General features: G+C 45.8%; 2 protein-coding genes across 6 annotated transcripts in view; both read left to right on the top strand.

The window, feature by feature from the left end:
• The window catches only part of ankrd12 (ankyrin repeat domain 12), a 48,598-nt gene extending 40,045 nt beyond the window's left edge, over positions 1-8,553 (top strand). For all 4 annotated transcript variants that reach the window (XM_035429830.1, XM_035429829.1, XM_035429827.1 and 1 more), the window contains 5 exons: positions 280-4,886; positions 5,099-5,197; positions 5,341-5,484; positions 5,963-6,058; positions 7,103-8,553. In XM_035429830.1, the coding sequence (XP_035285721.1) occupies positions 280-4,886; positions 5,099-5,197; positions 5,341-5,484; positions 5,963-6,058; positions 7,103-7,288 (5,132 nt within the window). In that variant the 3' untranslated portion in view covers positions 7,289-8,553. The remainder of the gene's footprint in view (positions 1-279; positions 4,887-5,098; positions 5,198-5,340; positions 5,485-5,962; positions 6,059-7,102) is intronic.
• A 1,408-nt stretch (positions 8,554-9,961) lies between these two features.
• LOC118233830 (twisted gastrulation protein homolog 1-A-like) lies at positions 9,962-18,497 on the top strand. Of its 2 annotated transcripts, XM_035429836.1 has the most exons (6): positions 9,962-10,049; positions 10,124-10,247; positions 11,263-11,418; positions 15,107-15,206; positions 17,410-17,673; positions 18,264-18,497. In XM_035429836.1, exons 3-6 carry the CDS (start codon positions 11,293-11,295, stop codon positions 18,443-18,445), a joined length of 672 nt encoding a protein of 223 aa, XP_035285727.1. In that variant the 5' UTR covers positions 9,962-10,049; positions 10,124-10,247; positions 11,263-11,292; the 3' UTR covers positions 18,446-18,497. The 2 variants fall into 2 exon arrangements, with proteins under 2 accessions (XP_035285727.1, XP_035285726.1); XM_035429835.1 differs by lacking the exon at positions 9,962-10,049 and having other exon boundaries at positions 10,056-10,247.
• Positions 18,498-18,927: the final 430 nt, after the last annotated feature.

Here is an 18,927-nt window from a genome sequence, read left to right as displayed (position 1 = left end):
TGAGAGGAGATGCTCATGAAATGTAAATCTTTTACCCAAACCATTTTAAATGGTCCAAATGACATTTTTAGGTAATTTTAGTAATTTCAGTTGCCAAGGTTTTCAAACATGGAGATTATACACACTGTTCTGACACAATGCTGGTATTCTCCTGTGCGATACATTCCTCTGCTTGTCAGATGCAGACATAACTACAGACTAAAATTTTGTGCACAGTTTGGAACTTCAGAAGTATTTAGATGGTTTAATATTTCAAATATTCAATTTCTTTTTCTGCAGAATCAGAAGACCCCCCATCTGTTAACCCCTCTAGTGTGGATGACAACATGGAGTTCTCGGACCCAGAAAAGGACTCGGACGGCAAGCAGGCTAACCTGGTCAAATCATCGGCCTCCATGTCCGGGCTGGACGAGTACGAGTTCAAGGACGAGGAAGAGGAGGAAGAGGATGACCTGAGCAAGGCGCTGAATGACAGGCACATCCTACGGAGGGAACAGAGGCAGCGGGAGAAGGAGGAGAGGGACGGCGGCCACTTCCTGGCTAAGCAAGACAAAGGGAGCAGCAAGCCCAAAAAGTCCAAAACATCCCGCGCCCTGTACTGCAGTTCAGACAGCTCCAGTGACGAGGCAGAGCCAGAGAGGAAGGTCTCTCCCACCTGCTCCCTGGCCACCACCGAGGGACACAGGCTGGAGAGCAGGACTAAAAAAGAGCCCAGCCTTGCCGCAGAACACAAGGAAAAGGGCAAAGTCAAGAAAAAGTATAAAAACCAGAGCAAAAACAAGGAGAACCAGGAGCTGAAAGAGGACGGGAAGGAGAACAGCAAAGTGCCGTTCTTCTCCTGCTCTGCCTTGGCTGGGACGGAGACCCCAGAGAAGGTGGGCAGAGAGGAGGACTCCTTCAAGATGTCCTTTAGCCCTAAAGATGACTCGTCCGTTCATCTCTTCCACCTGCCAGCAGCCAGGTCTCCCAAGCTCAATCACAGCCTGGTCGACAAGCAGCCGGCTCCACTCAAACAGGAAAATGCCAAAACCTGTCTGTCTGTTGCAGGCGGCCCATGCCAGGTTGATGGAATCAAACAGGACCGCCACGCAGAGCCAGACTACGCCACGGAGAGCTGCAGCAGCAGAGGAGCCAAGCACAAGGAGAAGAGCAAGCACCACCACAAAGAGCTCAGCTTGGATGGCCACGACAGGAGCTCCAGTCCCTGCAAGGAGGATGCCGCCACGGACAGTGCCGAAGGGGCCTTACGGAAAATCGACAAAGAGGGCAAAGTGGTCAAAAAGTACAAATTGAAACACCGGGAGAAGGACAAACATCGCAAGGACTGCGAGGTAGAGAAGGACAGGCACAGGCAGAAAGAGGCCAGGAAGGAGGGGCACAGGAACCTGGAGTTCGACCGGGAGTTCTGGAAGGAAAACTTTTTCAAAAGTGATGAGAATGAAGAGCTCCTTCCAGGCAGAACGGAGACTCCTGAAGGCAGTTCTCCACACAAAGCGGATTCTTCCCCCGTCAAAGAGGAGAGGGCAGGCAGAGAGAAACACAGTGGCAGCAGCAAAGACAGGAGGCCAAAAGAGGAGCGAGAAAAGGACAAAGCTGTGAAAAAGGAGAAGGATCTTCCCTGCAAAGAGGAGAAAGGAAGGGAGCTGAAAACCAGCGAACAAGAGGAGAGGACAGATGGCCTGGCTTCTGACCGAGGGAACGAGGAGTTCACGCACAGCAATGCCGTGAAAGAAGAGCAGGATGAGCAGCCTGTAATGGAGAGACACACTGAGCAAGACCAGTGGGACCAACCAGAGAAAGGTGCTCGAGACAAAACTGAGAAGAGGGCTTTGGGGAAGGAGAGGGATGCGGAAAAGATGGACAAAAAGCATTCTGACAAGGAAAAGAAAATCAAAGGCGAGCACTCTCCGGACAAATCCGAGTCGCACAACTGCACAGACAGGTGGAAAGAGCGGGAAAAGACAACAACAGGCTCCTCCCACTCACTTGGAGATAGGAACCACAAGGAAAGCGAAAAGTTGAAGGCTATCCTGACATCCAAAAAACCAGAGGAGAACAAGAAGAGCAAAGAGAGGCCTGATAAGAAGAGTGAGAAAGAGAAGGTGGAGAGGGAGCGCAGTCTTGGGGAGAGCAGGGACAGAGAAAGGAACAGCACAGACAAGAGGGGGAAAGCTCCAGAGAAGGCTCCCGATCAGGGCAAGCTTGATCGCATTAAGGAAAAAGAAAAAGATGGGGACAAAAAAAAGAAGGAGAAAGGGAAAGACATCACTTCTTCCAGCTCCAACCTTAAATTGCTTTTGGAGGAGAAAAAGAGCAGTGCCTTCGAGAGCAACAGGATGTCCCATGAAAAGACCGCCTCCTCGAAGCTAAAGGAAGAAGTACTCCGAACACCAGAGAAAGACCGGCGTGATCGGGACAAAGATGCTGACAGACACAGAGACAGGGACCGGCACAAAGACAGGTCCCAGCCTGCTAAAATCAGCAAGTCCAGGTCAAATGAGGTGGAGGCCGACAGAGCCAAACCCAAAACCTCGCCAGCCCCCAGGGACGTCCGGCCCAAGGAGAAGAGGCTGGTCAACGATGATCTCATGCAGACTAGCTTTGAGCGAATGCTGAGCCTGAAGGACCAGGAGATCGAGCAGTGGCACAGGAAGCACATGGAGAAGATCAAGCAGAAGGAGAGGGAGAGGATGAAGCAGCGGCCTGTGGCAGATTCTGGAAAGCCTAAGAGCAAGGACCGTTTGAAAAGCTTGGTAGGTGAGTCCTGCCATAGCAAGGAGCTTCTGCGCTCCAAGAGCTCAGAGACTTCTGAGGTCCACAGCCGAGAAAAGGTGCTCAAGGATGCCACCAGCTCAAGGTCATTCTCCTTGGATGCTAAGGGCTTCCCCCACTCTGGGAAGCTGGGCGTTGGCCTGGACAACAGTCTGAGCCGCTCCCCCCGGCCTGAGGGGGATAAGTCGAGCCTCATGTCCAGATCGGTGTCCATGATCTCTGTGGCTAGCTCAGAGGACTCATGCCAAGCAGCTGCCCTCACACCCAGACCCCTGGCTGAATATGATTCAGACTTTGCTCCAGAAGGTTCTGATTCCCAGCTCTCTTCCTCACAGTCTTCCTTCATTGTCCACCCAGCCAGGTCCCCTGCTGTTCACGAAAAGGAATCCGAAGGTCTGCTTGATACAGCTACTCGCAGCAGGTCTTCCCTTCCTGTCAGACATGCGTCACCTTATCTGAGATCCATCTTAGATGAAGATATGAAAGTTGCGATGACTGACGGGAGACCCCCTGAGGATCCTGGAAAGACCAGTACAGTGGTACACTCCAGTGGGGAACACGTAAAGGGTCCTCTGCCTGACAGCAGTGTGGCACCTGCTCAAGATAGCTACAGCAGTCAAAGTCTCCCTCCCCCAAGCCTCGGTCATTTCAGCCCCGATACCGAGAGCATCACCAGTGGTGCAACTGAGGGGAACACCTCAAAAACTCACCTCTCAGTATCATCAAACAACAATGATCCACTGAATAAGGACGCTGATGAAACCAGCAATCAGGCCACCCATTCAGACAGCAGGCAGCAAAGCACTCCAGAAGTGAGGAGGCCTTCTGTTATAGACTCTACGTCAGAGAAGACCATGTTCTGGCCAACAGTGGAGAATTGCGGGACAGAGAGCTCCAGACAGAAATCAAACACAGAACATAATGACAAAGAGATTAAAGACTCTCTGTCTGAAGATGCCTCAGAAGGAGCGTTCTCATCCCCTCTGGCTTCTCAGCAGATGTTCTCCATAAACCCCCAGGAACCCACAGAACTCTGTGGTGAGCCTTCACTGGAGAGTGATGAAGCTTCACATCCAGGACCTGAGTTACAAGAAAAGGCTGGACCATTAGAGGGCACTGCTGACTGCAAAGAGGAAGAGTCAAGGAAGGGGAGCGTGTTGAGCGGTGGGCATGGGGGTGCCAAGGCAGAGTGGGTGAGCAGCCCGGGGCCCCCCAATGCCTCACTCTGCACCAGTAATCACAGGACTGACAGAAGCACAGGCGATTCAGCACTCATTTCCACAGTGGGCAGCATGGAGACCAAGGTCACTCCAGAAGATATGGAGGCCGAGGGTTTTGACTCTAAAGACTCCAAGGACTCTACCAGTCTAAGTGAGCTTCCTTCAGAGAAACATGAAGGCAGTGGTCTCATGTCATCTTCTGCCACTGGATCCAGCTGTGCAGGCCCCATCCATAAAGCAGAGGTTCTGGCTGATGCTCCTGAGAGCAAGGAGAAGAATAGCGGTGTGGAGGCACTGGAAATGGCAGAGCCCCCATCAGCCGATGGCCCCCAGACACTCCCAGCTGGTGAAGTGAAGACCGAGCCAGTCGATACTGCCAGTGACCACACTGCCATGGAAGAGAACTCTCAACTACAGGAGCAGCTAGAGGCATCTGCAGTACCACAGTGTGGTCTGCAGGGGGACCCTCAGACAGAACACAGTAGCACCTGCTCAGGAAGCTCATCACCCCTGCAGGGGGAGGGTGACTGTCTGGGGGCCAGGGCCAAGACGCGGTCGCTGGAGGAGGAGGACAACCAAGTGCACCACCCACGGAAGAGGAAGATGCCGCGGGTGTCGCAGATTGGCCCCAGTGCCCAACAGGCTAAGGACAAGGCCCAACAGTCCCTGGCGGCCATCGTAGACTCGCTGAAGCTGGAGGAGATCCAGCCCTACCAGACGGAGAGGGCCAACCCGTACTATGAGTTCCTGCACATTCGCAGGAAGATTGAGGAGAAGCGGAAGGTGCTGTGCAGTGTCATCCCTCAGGCACCACAATACTATGACGAGTACGTCACCTTCAACGGATCCTACCTCCTGGATGGAAACCCCCTCAGCAAGCTGTGCATTCCAACTGTAAGTAAGGCACAATATTGCATTATGGTACATTTTTACTGGGGCATCCTCATGAAAGTGGTCATGGCTACTCCTTGTTATACTGCTGAAAGACTGATAAGGACGGTGTGGCAGGGAGAGAAAGTTTCTGAAATCATCACAAATCTCATCTGAATGTGGTTTCAGGCAAAAGATGCTAAACTGTTCTCATTCCATTTGCTGTTGAATTACAGATAACACCGCCACCCTCATTACCTGACCCACTGAAAGAGATGTTTAAGCAGCAGGAAGTGGTGCGCATGAAGCTGAGACTGCAACACAGCATTGAGCGGGTATGTACAGTCCACTGCCCGAGGAGGACTGCTTCATTTTAACTTCCCTGTCAAAGCAGTCCAGTATTTTCTGAGCTTTTTTTTTGTCCTTACAGATGTATCCCTCTCACTTCTAATGGTGATGTCACTAATTTTTCTCCCAGGAAAAGTTGATAGTTTCCAACGAACAAGAGGTCCTGCGTGTCCATTACCGTGCAGCGAGAACACTAGCCAATCAGACGCTTCCTTTCAGCGCTTGCACGGTCCTGCTGGATGCCGAAGTATACAACATGCCCCAGGATGCACAGGTAATGAGCCCTGTTCAGCCAGCTGCCAGGGGGTGTATGAGTGTACAAAGACAGCAAAGACTATTTTCATTTGTTCTCAAAATTTGAATGCAAGAAAAAAAAAGCTGTAAGCATGTCCTTCACTACGTCCTCTTGTACTTGTACTCCAAACTCCACCGGCAGACCAGCAGTTGACTAGAGGAGTCGCTGGTGCAGGATGGAGGAGGGATGGACCCTGCAGACTTACTCCTGCCTTCTTTCGGCAATGCTATAGCTAATTATGCACTCTTCACTAGGGCTGTTAGGCACATTCAGCACTGGCAAAGACTGTGAGGCTTATCGCTGCACCACAGCCCAGCTCTTCAGCCAAATACAACACCAATAGCCTCATAACTGCATTTATCTCATAGTGATGTGACTGACCCTTTCACATACTGTGCATAATTTTGGCCTTTTTTATTCTGTTTTTTAATGTTGGTTTTTGTTTGTATTATTAAAGGGAGAAGATGGTAAAACATCTGTGCGGGACAGGTTCAATGCCAGGCAGTTCATGTCTTGGTTACAGGATGTGGATGACAAGTTTGATAAACTAAAGGTGAGATTTTGCTGATGCTGGGATTGCTGAAAATGTGTATGAAGCTGTGAACCTGGATATAACAACACAGATGACAGGGTTCAGATGTTTGTTCTCTGATAACAGCACACAGATGGTTATTCTACAAATATTTTACCTGAAGAGGAAAAATTCCAGTCATATGTAATTCCCAGGTTTCATTCTAAGCTGGGCTCAGTAGATCCAAATGACATATTTCACAACTGTGACTAAAGCTGAAATTTCTACCTTCCAAGTGTTCATTGGCAGGCCTGAATTTGCTCAGCAAGCCTAAGTGTTGGCCAACGGCAACTTTTATTATTCTAGTGCGGACGTGCGCAGCTTCAGAAAACAGCAATTAGACTGCAGACTGTGATTTGAGCAACAGGTGTTTCACATTCCTGCTGTGAAAATGATCGTGAAAAACGGCCGTGCGATTTTCTGAAGAAAATGGAAAATTGTTTCCTGTTTTAGACGCTGTTTCCAGCTGGAAAACGAGCAGGTGCTGAGAATTACGATTTATCCCGAGGTCTGAGACTCGTGACATTAAGGGATGCGTTACAAATGCGTTACAAATGTCAGCAACAGCTCATCCAGGCTCTTAAGCACCTCTCATCACACTGAATTATGAAGGTTGTGGATAGGACACGCTAGCCAAACACTACAGTGTGCAGTCAGCTGCCAACTACCTATATAGTTTATAAAACACGAGCACTTCTTTGAGTCTGTGCATGTGTATTTAAAAGGTACCAACAGGTGGCAGTATGGAAGAATACAATCAAAGGAAAGTGCTGTCACGATTCAATTGTAATTTCCACATCTTAAACAATACCGAAGTTGGGCTACTGGACTGAGCATCCACAGATGCTTTTTAAGTGGGGATCACTTCCTCAAAACTTTGAATAGCTGTTTTGTACTTAACAGTGCCTTGCATTTGTGTGTTTCTCCCTCCCTCCCCCCCCCCCCCTCCTGGTCTCTCTCCATCCTGCTGTCCCTCCCTCCATCTCTCTGTCCCTCCCTCCATCTCTCTCTCCCTCCTCTCCACAGACGTGTCTGCTGATGCGGCAGCAGCACGAGGCGGCAGCTCTAAACGCCGTGCAGCGCCTGGAGTGGCAGCTCAAGCTGCAGGAGCTGGACCCCGCCATGTACAAGTCCACCAGCATCTTCCAGATCCCCGAGTTCTACATCCCGCTCGTCGACGTCAACGACGACTTCGACCTCACTCCCATATGAGGAGCCGGCCCCACACGCCGTCGGACTCTCGTGAGGAGGTGGCGCCCTTTCCTCGGAGTGCAAAACAAAGCGCTTAAAAAGCTCAGGAGGCTCAGGGTCGGTCGGAGAGGGCCATGTGAAGCCCAGGACAGACTGACCCTCCCTCCTATTTATAAAAATAACTGTGCGTGTGCACATCCTGTGAGGCTACCAGCTGCCCCCCCTCGAGCCCGGAGAACCCAGGGCTACTCCACAGGGGGGCGGGGAGCCTGGTCACATGGGCGTCTGCACAGTAAGGGATGTGGCTGGCACTTACACATAAGCAGCACTTATGACAGTGTACAGGGCCCAGGCTCTGATAGGCTGAGAGCCTCAGAGAGAGCTTATAGGGAAGAGAAAGAGAGGGAGATAGAGGGGGGAGAGAGAAAGGGTAGTGAGAGAGAGAGGCCCTGTCACTGCATTTCACAGCCTGAGAGAGCTTTGCCACTGCTTCACCTCTCTGAACAGGACTGTCAAAGACAGGTCACTTCAAGGCGTTTTTAAGTGGAAGTGTCCATACGTGTACAGACTGTGCTCTTAATTATTATTTTTTTTAACTTATTTTATACGTACAGATTGTGCATTTTGTAAATAGTCATGTAATTATTTGTTTCTAACACGTGTAAAAAAAGAAAGAAATTAAATTGATATTTTGATTGTAAACTTGTTTTGTCTAATGTTTTAAATGGACCAAAGTCGAGGTGTTTTTTTGTTTGTTTGTTTTTTGTTGTTTTTTTTTAATAAGTATTTTTGTGTTGTTATTGGCTAATTCTTAAGCATGCTTGGATTTAGTTTTGTTTAGTTTTGTTCCTTCTCCTTATGTTCTCCTACAGGCAGGTGTTTTGACTTGTGATCTTTAATAATGTGCATGCCTTGCAGGTTTGTACTTCTCTTCCAGAAAGCTGGACCGTGGGCTGTTGTGAGATGTTCAGAAACGTCCCCGCTTCGTTTCCCTTGCCAGTCCGTCGTCTCGTGCAGCACTGTGCGGCTTCCTCGCCTGTGTGTCCATTGCATTTTCACTCGCACTTAAAAAAAATCCACACTTCAAAATTCAGTGTTGCTTCGAAACGCAAAATTAAAATTACTTTTACAGTTCAGCGCGAGATCACAACAAAACCTATTTTTGCAACATAATGCCTTTGAACTATGGTTCTAAAATATGTCTATTTTAATATTTACTTGTTACATGACATGTACATATCTGTAATATATAATTGAATAAATTTTATTTGTTGTGAAATCCAAAATGTACTCTTCTGTTTCTGTTTTAATTCCTTTGCTCTTTTCTTCGGCAACAGAGAAAATAAATAAGCCTGATAATTTACTACACGTTTAGGGGCATGTTTGTCCTTAACATGCATTTTCATTGTGGACTTTAACCACTCTGAGTGCAATCTGCGATATACTCGTATCTGTCCTATACATGTTGACCTCTCGCTGTGTTGACATGATGGCAGTGTCTGAACTAGCATTAATGGGGTGATTTCTCCTCTATCACCCAGAGTATACTGTGCTGTCAGTGTCTGGTGTGGCGTCTACTTTAATTTATATTTTTAAGCCTCAAGTTAATTTGTAGAATAGATATTTCTAAACGTAAAAGTAAGTTTATCAAGCTCTTTAAAACCTCAGTGGATTTATACAGAAGAACTTTGTCCATCCAGTAGATGGCAATATACACACACACAAAATTACTAGATTGATCAAAGAAAATATATATGTGTGCGTGTGTGTGTTTTGTTTTTGTTAGTTTGTTTTGTTTTTTGTACCTAAGTGCATTGTCAAGATTTAAAAGCCTCACCAGGTGCAGTGTCAGTCTGGAGTAAAAACAATCAACATCGCACATTGAGGCCATGTATTGTCAGTTGCGAGAAGTGCTTTCACCGAAACCCCTAATTAACTTAATAACTTCGAACAGCTAGAAGGGCCAAAGGAATTTTAAAAAAAAAATTTTAAAACCGCCTCGCCCCTTGTCAGATGATTTAGCCAGTGTAATTTATATTGACCCAGTTTATTCGCGCAGTTATTATTATTATTATTATTTATTCACCCGAAAAATTCAATTTCCCCTTCCATTTGCTAATGTTCTAGAAGTATTTGGTTATAGTTTTTTACTGAGGCGGATTACGTTCAGGTTTATATTTCACTGATGCTTTTCATGTTTACTGGGTAGTACACTGAACACAGTATGCCTAGGCTTATTAGAGGATGTGTTACTAGCCTATGACCTTTAAAAGGCTCCTCGAATCGGTTTTCACACAAATCGAGAAATCGGGGCTCAGAATGCGAATAAAAGCACAGTGGAACTTTTAACATGACGATATAAATCTGCGCCTCTGAATAGCACGGTAAAGTACAACTGTAGCAATTTCGCCGTCAAGATGAGTAACCATTTCACTTCTGTTCTTCATTTACATCAAAGAGAGCACGTCGGTATACGTAGCCTACATTCCCGTGGAGCTAATGATTTGAGTGCAGTCCTCGTACATACCTAGTCAATTTATAAAGAAGACAATTGTTACTAATAGTAATTTTAGTGCGCCTTAAACGTTGTCAACTAACAGAAGTTGTAGAATTTTGGTGTCAACAGCAAAACACTGCAATCCTGTATAAATGCGCTATGCCCATGCCCACCGGCAACTAGTCTTTCGTTATAAATCGGGTCGGAAAACATTCGTTAATCCCGCCCACTCTCGCCGAGAACAAAACGCAACGCGTTCTCACCTGGCTCGCTTGCTGCGCCCCGGTGAGTCTGAGTTGAAAATGGATTGTGTGTCTTTAAGGCGCCAGACTGCCTCATTCTCCATTTGTGTTGGGCAGAAACTCAGGCCATCGGAACGAAACATCGGTATGATTCCATCCTGAAAAGTTGGGAGGAACAAAAGGGTTGCGAAAAAGACCTTTATCAATATTTACCAAAGAAACTAAAAAAGACATTGTCAAGGTAAGTTTAACTACGTGTAATACTTTCTGAACAACGTTTACTGTAGCTGTATATGCATAGTTCGTGCGATTGAGTTGAATTTAATCCAGAAAGGTGATGTTAATCGCTGCGGTTCTGTTTATGATATGCTCGGGAGCGGAGGGAAAGCGTGCCGAAATTTAAGGAAGAGATCTACAGATTCACGTTGACACGGCTGTGTTTTTCGCCGTGTTTTTGTTCTCGTCTGTTCGGTTAAATGGCCCAGAAAGCGGCACTACACCCTGGTTAACTGGAAGTGGGGCCAATATTATTGTGAACTGTGTGTTACTGTAATTACATTTATGCCAAACAATGCACATGACTCCGAAACTGTAATTCCACAACGTTAATTGTAATGTGGACCCCTAGTAGGACAGCCTAATCAACTGACACGGTATCTGGCTCGTTTAAAAATAAAGAACTTACAGTTCCACGATCAAACATCATTAGATGACTACCTGCAGATATGTGTAGGCTACTGTAGGCTATATTATACGCCGCTCACAGTGCCCAACCGTAGCCTTCTGTGAGTCACATTGCCCAAGTGGATTTGTTTGGTGAAAAAGATCATTCAGAATGGAAAGGGGTTTGATTGCAGGTGTACTGTCACACATTAGTGTTCTTGGTATGTTTTAATGTTTGATGTCTGTGAAAAATGTATTGATGTACGTGGCGCTATTTAATTTGAAAAAAACATTGACTAAATTATTTTCCTTCATGGGGATACAATGTATAAAACTTTCTTTGAGTGGAAGTTATTCTTATTCTCAGGTGTCCGCACTCATTGATAAAGTTTAACGTAGTCAATGTGAACGAAATGTAGGATAAAATATATCTTCGTATATTAGACTAAAATGCGGGTGAGCTCAGGCTGTTCCAGAGCCTACCAGTAATATTATAATTGAATTCTGAACCATTACATTAAATGCTCTTGCAAAGACTACCATCCCATGTTGGCCCATAACTATCTCTGCATTGCTGCCCACTTGACGGCCAGGTTGTCAGAGATTTGCTCGGTGCAGCCGGAATGAGGCCAAGCCACGCGCTTATTCCTGCATCAGCCGCGCTGCTCTGCCTCCTCGCGGGGTTGTCACTGACCGCAGCCTGCAATAAAGCGCTGTGCGCCAGTGACGTCAGCAAGTGCCTAATTCAGGTAAGAGGGGCCAGTCCCGAGTTTTATTACACCGCTGCCACCGACATTGCAATGAAAGTTCAACAGCCTAATTTTGCGCTCAGGTATTTTTAAAGCGAAGCCACAATGCCACTCTCCTCTAGACAATGTTCCTGTTATTCCCAACTAGGCAGCAGTGCTCTTCTGTTTGGTGAGCATGCTGCGTTTCATCAGGGCACCACTCTCAGGTTTAGCAATAGGTGTTGGTAGTGACACAAGGATGGTTAACATGTTGGTTACCATGTTTCTGTTGATAATCTTAATATCTGTGTTATGGTAGAGTTGTTTTGGTGTTACTTGAAGTGTATTTTCTTTGCTTTCAAACCCTGGAATGTCCCTATAAAGCTGGCTGGTGATCAGTAACTTTAAATGTGAAAAATATCCTTCATTGCGCATAAATCATTTGAAACAGATAATTTGACAAATATTGGCTTTATGATTTGCATAATGGCATGTGCCATACATACGTGCCTGAACATGGGTACTGTGTCTGACTGAATAGGCTCATTGTTACATGAACTCTTTGAAGTTCTTGGCACAGATTTGTCCCCAAATGTCATGTGCCTCATGTCTGTCACATGGCATCTTCGTGCAGAAACACTGTGTGGAGTGGCTTTAATGCACCTGCCCCATCCATTTTCTTGAGTGGGAGTAATAAAGGTAGCTGGAATCGAAATGCTGTTTTTTTGTGATTGAAGAGGAGGGGGCAGGGAGTTTTGTCCATTTGGAGAAGGAATGAGGGAGTTTGTTCTGATTTTGACTTTGTGGAATGTAGAGAAATTCCTCTCATTAACTGGACAAAGTCTTGAAAAGGGTCCCAGAACTGAATTTATTGCTATTGTGTTTTGTCTGCACACACGGCACTGTGCATACTGACATATATCATATTACTATCGACTGTAAAAACATTCTTTAACCCTGCAAATGATTCTAAACGATGTACAATTTTTTTTGTTTAAAAAAATCTGTTTATTTCCTACTTGTGCTGTCAATAGAATAGTCCCTGTCTTCTGTGTCAGGATCATGCAGTACTGTCAAATTTTTCTATGTGCACATTACCAGAGGCTGCAGTCAGATAGCAGCTTTGCCTAAGAAATAAAATCCATTTTGTTTGAATGAACAAAAGTTGTTTTGACAATAATATCCGGCTCATGTTTAGTTTTTGCAGTGTTATGGAGAACTAGAGGCCTGTTTCTGCAAGTGTGTTTGTATTCTTCCTGTGTGTTTGATTTTGTGTATGTAGGCCACTGTTAACCCTTGGCTCTTGACAGGCAGAAGTCCAAGGCTGTTCTGTTCTCCATCACCATGGGCCTGCCCTTGTCTTTCAGCTTCGCTCTGAATCTCAATGGAGCGGGTGATTTTGTTGGCTCAGTAGCCCCACAGGTGAAAGTGAAAACTTCACCTGCCTGATTATTGCATGTTATCTGTAACAAGTTGTGTCTACAATCCAGTCGTGATTTGTCTCTTTTTTTCGAACCCTTGAAAAAAAAAAAAAGATGGGGCAAGGCGAGGGGGAAAGTGCTGGGTGGGACTGGGGGGGTGGGGGGGGGACTCATGAGGCCACAACAGGGCCTCACATCTCTTAGATCTGCGCGGAGCGCCCCGACAGCCTGGAGGCCCCCCAGTTTGGCGGGTGTGTTGATGATTTAAACGTTACGCTTGAGCGCTCAGTGGGGCGGTGAGACGTGTCTGCACATGCTCTGTTAGGAGAGAGGACTTTCTCCAGTGCTGCCTCTGCCTGTGTCGGGTTGGATTTGTGCGGGTCTCCCTCTTCAAGAAAAAATTCATTCTTTCACTGCAAAGATATTTTCACCCAGAGCGCGGAGGTATGCAGTCCTGTCACGCAGGGAGGATATGACAGATTTAAAATATTGCTAGTGTCCTTTCCGACTCACTGCTGGCTTAGCAGCTGTGAAGCTTTTGTTCACAAAAATACCAAATATTTTATGGGTAGAATCGCTCCCCTGGGTGGGGTCAAATTCCATTTACTTTAAGCCAATTCGACTAAGGAACTGAAATCCATATTCATGATTTGAAAAATGTCCATAGCCTTTTCAAGAAATTGAATTTCAATTAATTTCCTGAACTGGCTAAATTGAACTTTTATTGACACCAACTCTGGTCTCCCAAGATTCAAATTTGTGTCATAGTTTGGGATTTTAGCTTTTTTGTTTTAAGCTAATTTTCAGTTTTTATGCAAAATGTATGTTTATCTATTCTAAAAATGTCCTGACTTCAAAGGACACATTCTGAAAATGTTATCCAGGGACACCATGTGGAATATCCAGCAGGAGTTGTGGTGACACACTGTGAGTCACTGTCAGTTCTCTGCGGATGTTGTTGTTTATGGTTGTGTTCATTCTCTGTGAAGATAAATGGGCAGTGAGTGAGTGAGCGAGCGAGTGAGTGAGCACTGTTCACCTCACCAAACATGACTGTCAAGGTGGCACCCTCCCCCCTTCCTGAAATAGCAGCGATCTTGACTTTGTGGAATGCATGGCTTGTGGTTGTTCCATGTCCCAAGTCAATTGTAATTGACGTCAATTACGGCCTAAGATGGCTTTCAGTAACTGGTCGAAATGGCTGCTTCTGGTACAATATTGTTAGTGCATTTCAGAAATCAGAGTCCAAAGGTAAAAAAAACTTGAAGGTTAAATGAAAGAGATCATAATAGTGTAACTCACACACATACACTACATGGCCAAAAGTATGTGGACATCTGACATCCAAGATCTCATCCAAAATTATAGGCATTAATATGGAGTTGGTACAGCAGCAAAGGGTGGACCAACTCCACTGCTCCACTCTTCTGGGAAGGCTTTATACTAGGTGTTGGAACATTGCTGCAGGGATTTGCTTCCATTCAGCCAGAAGAGCATTAGTGAGGTTGGGCGATTGGGCGACTGAGTCTGGTTTGCAGCTGGCTTTCCAATTGATCCCAAAGGTGTTGGATAGGGTTGAGGTTCGGGCTCTGTGCAAGCCAGTCAAGTTATTCCACACCATTCTTGACACAACCATTTCTATATGGCCCTCACTGTGTGCCCAGGGGCATTGTCATGCTGAAACAGACAAGGGCCTTCCCCAAACTGTAGGGGAAGCACAGATTCGTCTAGAATGTGGTTGTATGCTGTAGCATTAAGATTTTCCTTCACTGGAACTAAGGGGTCTAGCTCAAACCATGAAAAACAGCCCCAGACTAAAGGGGTGTCCAGATACTTTTGGTCATATAGTGTATGTATTTATGTGTGTTTGCCATACATACACATCCCCCTGATGTGTGTGCGTTGCCTTATTTTTCTGCAGGATATGTGTGCATCTGTAAATATTATTTTGACAGTTGAGGTTTCTAGGTGTGTATAACAGTAAATATTTGGTTTGTCTCCCCCAAATGTGTGTATTTACATGTATATTACCTGTCTCTGCTGAGGTGTGTGTTTACGTGTATATTACCGGTCTCTTCTGAGGTGTATGTTTACATATATATTACCTGTCTCTCTGAGGTGTGTGTTTACATGTATATTACCTGTCTCTCTGAGGTGTGTGTTTACATGTATATTACCTGTATCTCTGAGGTGTGTGTTTACATGTATATTACCTGTATCTCTGAGGTGTGTTTACATATATATTACCTGTCTCTCTGAGATGTGTGTGTGTGTGTGTTGCTGTGCAGGAGCTGTGCCAGTGCAGGCCGTCGGAGGGAAACTGCTCCTGCTGTAAGGAGTGCATGATGTGTCTGGGCACACTGTGGGAGGAGTGCTGTGACTGCGTGGGTAAGGCCCCGCCCACTGCATAGTCACTAAACTGTCTGACTTCAGTCAAATTTTTCTTGCATTTTAAATGTCCATATAAGTACCGTTTGAGTAAAAATGTACCGAATATGCATGCCAATGACTTATGTCATGTCATGTATAACGCTCTTTTTTCAAAGTGAAAAACTCATTCACTTTCTTAGAATTAGATGACCGGTCTTTTTCAAATAGAAAGTTCCTTTGAGATGAAGGCCCAGGTGTACAGATAGGCTGTTTGTTTGGTGTAGGGGTGGGCCTGTAGGTGTTTGTGAAGAAAATGTAAAAGTTTGTCTGTCGTTTTTCAGCTTTGTTGTAGTTTGTGAGACATTTCTGAGGCCTGAGCCCCTACTCCTTACCCCCTCCCTTTGCTTCATCCTTTCTGCGGTCAGACCACTTCCTGACTATTTTGTTTTTTAAGGCTGAATTTATCATTTAAAGGATTTTAGTACAGCTGTTGTGTGTTTTACCACAGACAAATATCGACCAGATTTCAGATTGAATTTGTTTAACTGGGCCACATAAACAGTCTTTGTTAGCATAGGAACTTTATGCCTCAGGTCCACTTCCTGTCACATGGTCCTCAGTTCCTTCGGGATGTTAACAGGATGTTCTGTTTCTCTCCAGTGTGAGTTCATAATGAATGCCCATGATATGAGGTACAGAATCAGCTTTCTCTTCTGTTGATAGGTAAAGATGAAAATACTTCACAAATAACCACCACTTCATGAAAAGATTATCTGAATTCCTGCACATAGTTAAAAGTGAAAAGCGAAGTCTCCTATTTCAGTGTTGTAACCCGGCCAACCAAACCTAATAATGTTTGAGGAAATTATATGTCAGTGAAAGTGCAGTAAGTCTGTGGAAGATGCTAGATTTATTTACTCATCAGAAATCTGCTATTATGAGATACTCATTTCTCAGGCGACAGGCGACGCGGGGTGCATTTCATGCAGCATGTTTCATACAGCCCTGCACTGTTGAATGAGAACATATTCACTCTGTGCCTTTCATCATGTTAATGCACGTCCTGGGCATTTGCTCTGACATCAGCAGCTGGGATGATTCATAGAACCCTTCGCCTCCTCTGCACATTTTCCTTTTCCCTTAGAGGAAAAACAGGTGTCTTCCCTCTGTGGTGGCAAGGGGTTTTATGGATGGGGCCTGCATGGGATATGGGGGATTTAATGGGAGTTCCTTGTCAACATTCTGTAAGCTGCAGATGCACGGTTAGTGAGGGAGTGCCATGACAACTTGTTCTGCCACATTAAAGAACAAATCATTCCAGACACATACTCCCTCTCTGCTGCGAAAGACCAATCATGCACAGCAATGAGGCTATACCCCTGGAGGATGGCTATTGGCTAGGGGTGTGGGGGGGTGGGGGGGTGGGGGGCTTTTTATTTTTAAGCAGGACAGCCTTGTCTCTCTCCATGAGCAGAATCAGTGTTTTCCTTCCACAGCCGAACATATTTGTATATAAATACACTGTGGCCCTCAGCAGGTGTGCGTCGTTTTCTGGGCAGCTGTATTAGGCTGAAACAGGGCGCATATTGTACACGGTGTTGCGCGGCGTGAGAGACAGGGCCTGCCTTTGTGTCGGGAGCACACAGTGGAGTTCTCCACTCACCTCCCTGTTCCACTCTCTGAGGTAGCGCTGGGAGGGGTACCTTTTGGCAAGTGAGAGTTGTTTGTGCGGGTGTAGAGGCTGTATTATTTGTCTTCCATCTGCCTGTGCTACCCTTTCATCAGCAGACCTGTGAGGGGATGAACTCTCCCAGATGGCTCTTTTCTTTTGCATTAGCAGTCATGTGGGTGGTGTTATTTAAATGGCATTCAGGGTGGAGCTCCCTGAGCTTTTCGGGAAAATGCTTAGTGTTCAGCACCCACCCCCCTCCACCCCGCACTCCCAATAACAAACACCATGAAGTATCCCTGTGGAAATTCTGAGGGAGCTTGAAGGCTTTATACTTTGATAACTGATGTGTGCTGGCTTTGTGCATTTGACTGTGTTGTTTAGCTACAAATTTATTTAACGTAAAACTACCCTTTTTAAATTTGTTCATATGTACATATTCAAGTACAAGTTAAGTCCTGTACAATGTAATGTTTACTGGAATAACACATTTTTGATCATTCAATGACTGGATTGGGCAGCCTGACTTCCTGACCTTTGACCTTTCTGCAGGAATGTGTAACCCCAAAAACTACAGCGACACACCAGCCTCATCCAAGAGCACAGTGGAGGAGTTGCAGCAGCCAATCCCGTCGCTGTTCCGGGCGCTCACAGAGGGCGAAGCCCTCATTAACATGATGGTGGTCTCCTTCCCCGTGGCGGAGGAGCTCTCCCACCACGAGAACCTTGTGTCCTTCCTGGAGACGCTTGATGAGCAGCACCAAAATGTCTCGCTGCCCGGCAACAGTGTTCACGCCAACTATGACAGTACACAAGGTACCATACGCATGGTCACATGACAGCGTGATCCAGAGATGCATCTTCACAACTTTCACTGGTCACTAAGCACTTTAATATAAACTACATCAAATATATATACTCACACATGCGCACATGCACAGACAGTTCAGCCCAGAGCCCTCTGAATGTCATGCATTCTGAAAAAGTCTGTTTTCACAAAGTTTGAATTTATGGGATAATCTGAAAACATGCTGGTCAGTTTGTGAATTAAATTGGTGCAGTTTGGCTTTGCTTTTGTGGTAAATCTCACTCTTTATGAGGGGGATGTTTTGGGCTGCAGTTGCTCTCCAAGGTCAATGGTGATCCTGATTCTAACTGATTTTGAAGTGGATTAAAATTTCTTTTTCCTCTCTTTCCGGGATTGGCTCTGAACTCTTGATCCAGAGGTGTTGTTCTGTAGAACAAGGCTATTCACATGGGAGCACTGAAGCCTGTCGGAACACACGCACACCTACACACACACACACACACACACACACCAGTAAGGGTTGAATATTTTTCAGCATTAATTAATTTGCAGGTTTCTTTACCCATTGACGGACTTTGACTGCTGTTTCCCCTTCCAGATAACATGTGCACGGTGGTGTACTTCGACGACTGTGTGTCCATTCGACAGTGCAAGCTGTACTGCGAGTCCATGGGCGGGTCCAAGTACCGCTGGTTCCACAACGCCTGCTGTGAGTGTATTGGGCCAGAGTGCCTGGACTATGGAAGCAAGGCTGTCAAGTGCATGAACTGCCTGTTCTGAGGCCTAGGACCTGAGGTTGGGAGTTGGGGGGGGTCGTGGGGTTGGGGGAATTGGGGGGTGTGGGAGGGGGGGTGTGGGTGCAGGTTGGGGGGGACTCAACTCGCATGGACAGTCTAAGCTGCCGGGAACACTCATAATGTGCTTCAGTATCATCTTGTAAAATATGTGGCCTTATTTTTTTATTATGATAAGTTTCACTGTATATTTTAGATTTTTTTAATAGGTTCTATCAGAGATGTATGTGGAAAGTGCATTTTCCCCCAGGAATTCTATTCTTGCATAGCTTTGAAGTGCTCATTTACGCTATGCCAAATAAAATACTTTGGTGACTGTTTGAGTGTATCTTTGTCACAGAATTACTATTACTTTGTACTAAAACATTTCTACTTTTTTGTGCTATTTATTTTTAGTAACGTAAAGACTGCATGTGAGTATAAATTGAGGTACCATCATCAAGATGCATTTGTTGTAGGATGTGTTCT

The sequence above is a fragment of the Anguilla anguilla genome, chromosome 8 (assembly GCF_013347855.1).
Source record: "Anguilla anguilla isolate fAngAng1 chromosome 8, fAngAng1.pri, whole genome shotgun sequence".
NCBI lineage: Eukaryota > Metazoa > Chordata > Actinopteri > Anguilliformes > Anguillidae > Anguilla > Anguilla anguilla.
This window is presented reverse-complemented; position numbering and strand designations above follow the sequence as displayed.

Bases quoted from the DNA above. Each gene is read 5' to 3' on its own strand.
- LOC118233830 (XM_035429836.1), top strand. From the start codon at position 11,293: ATGAGGCCAAGCCACGCGCTTATTCCTGCATCAGCCGCGCTGCTCTGC. The intron at 15,207-17,409 runs GTAAGGCCCCGC...ACCTTTCTGCAG, and splicing joins GGAGTGCTGTGACTGCGTGG to GAATGTGTAACCCCAAAAAC. The intron at 17,674-18,263 runs GTACCATACGCA...TTCCCCTTCCAG, and splicing joins CAACTATGACAGTACACAAG to ATAACATGTGCACGGTGGTG.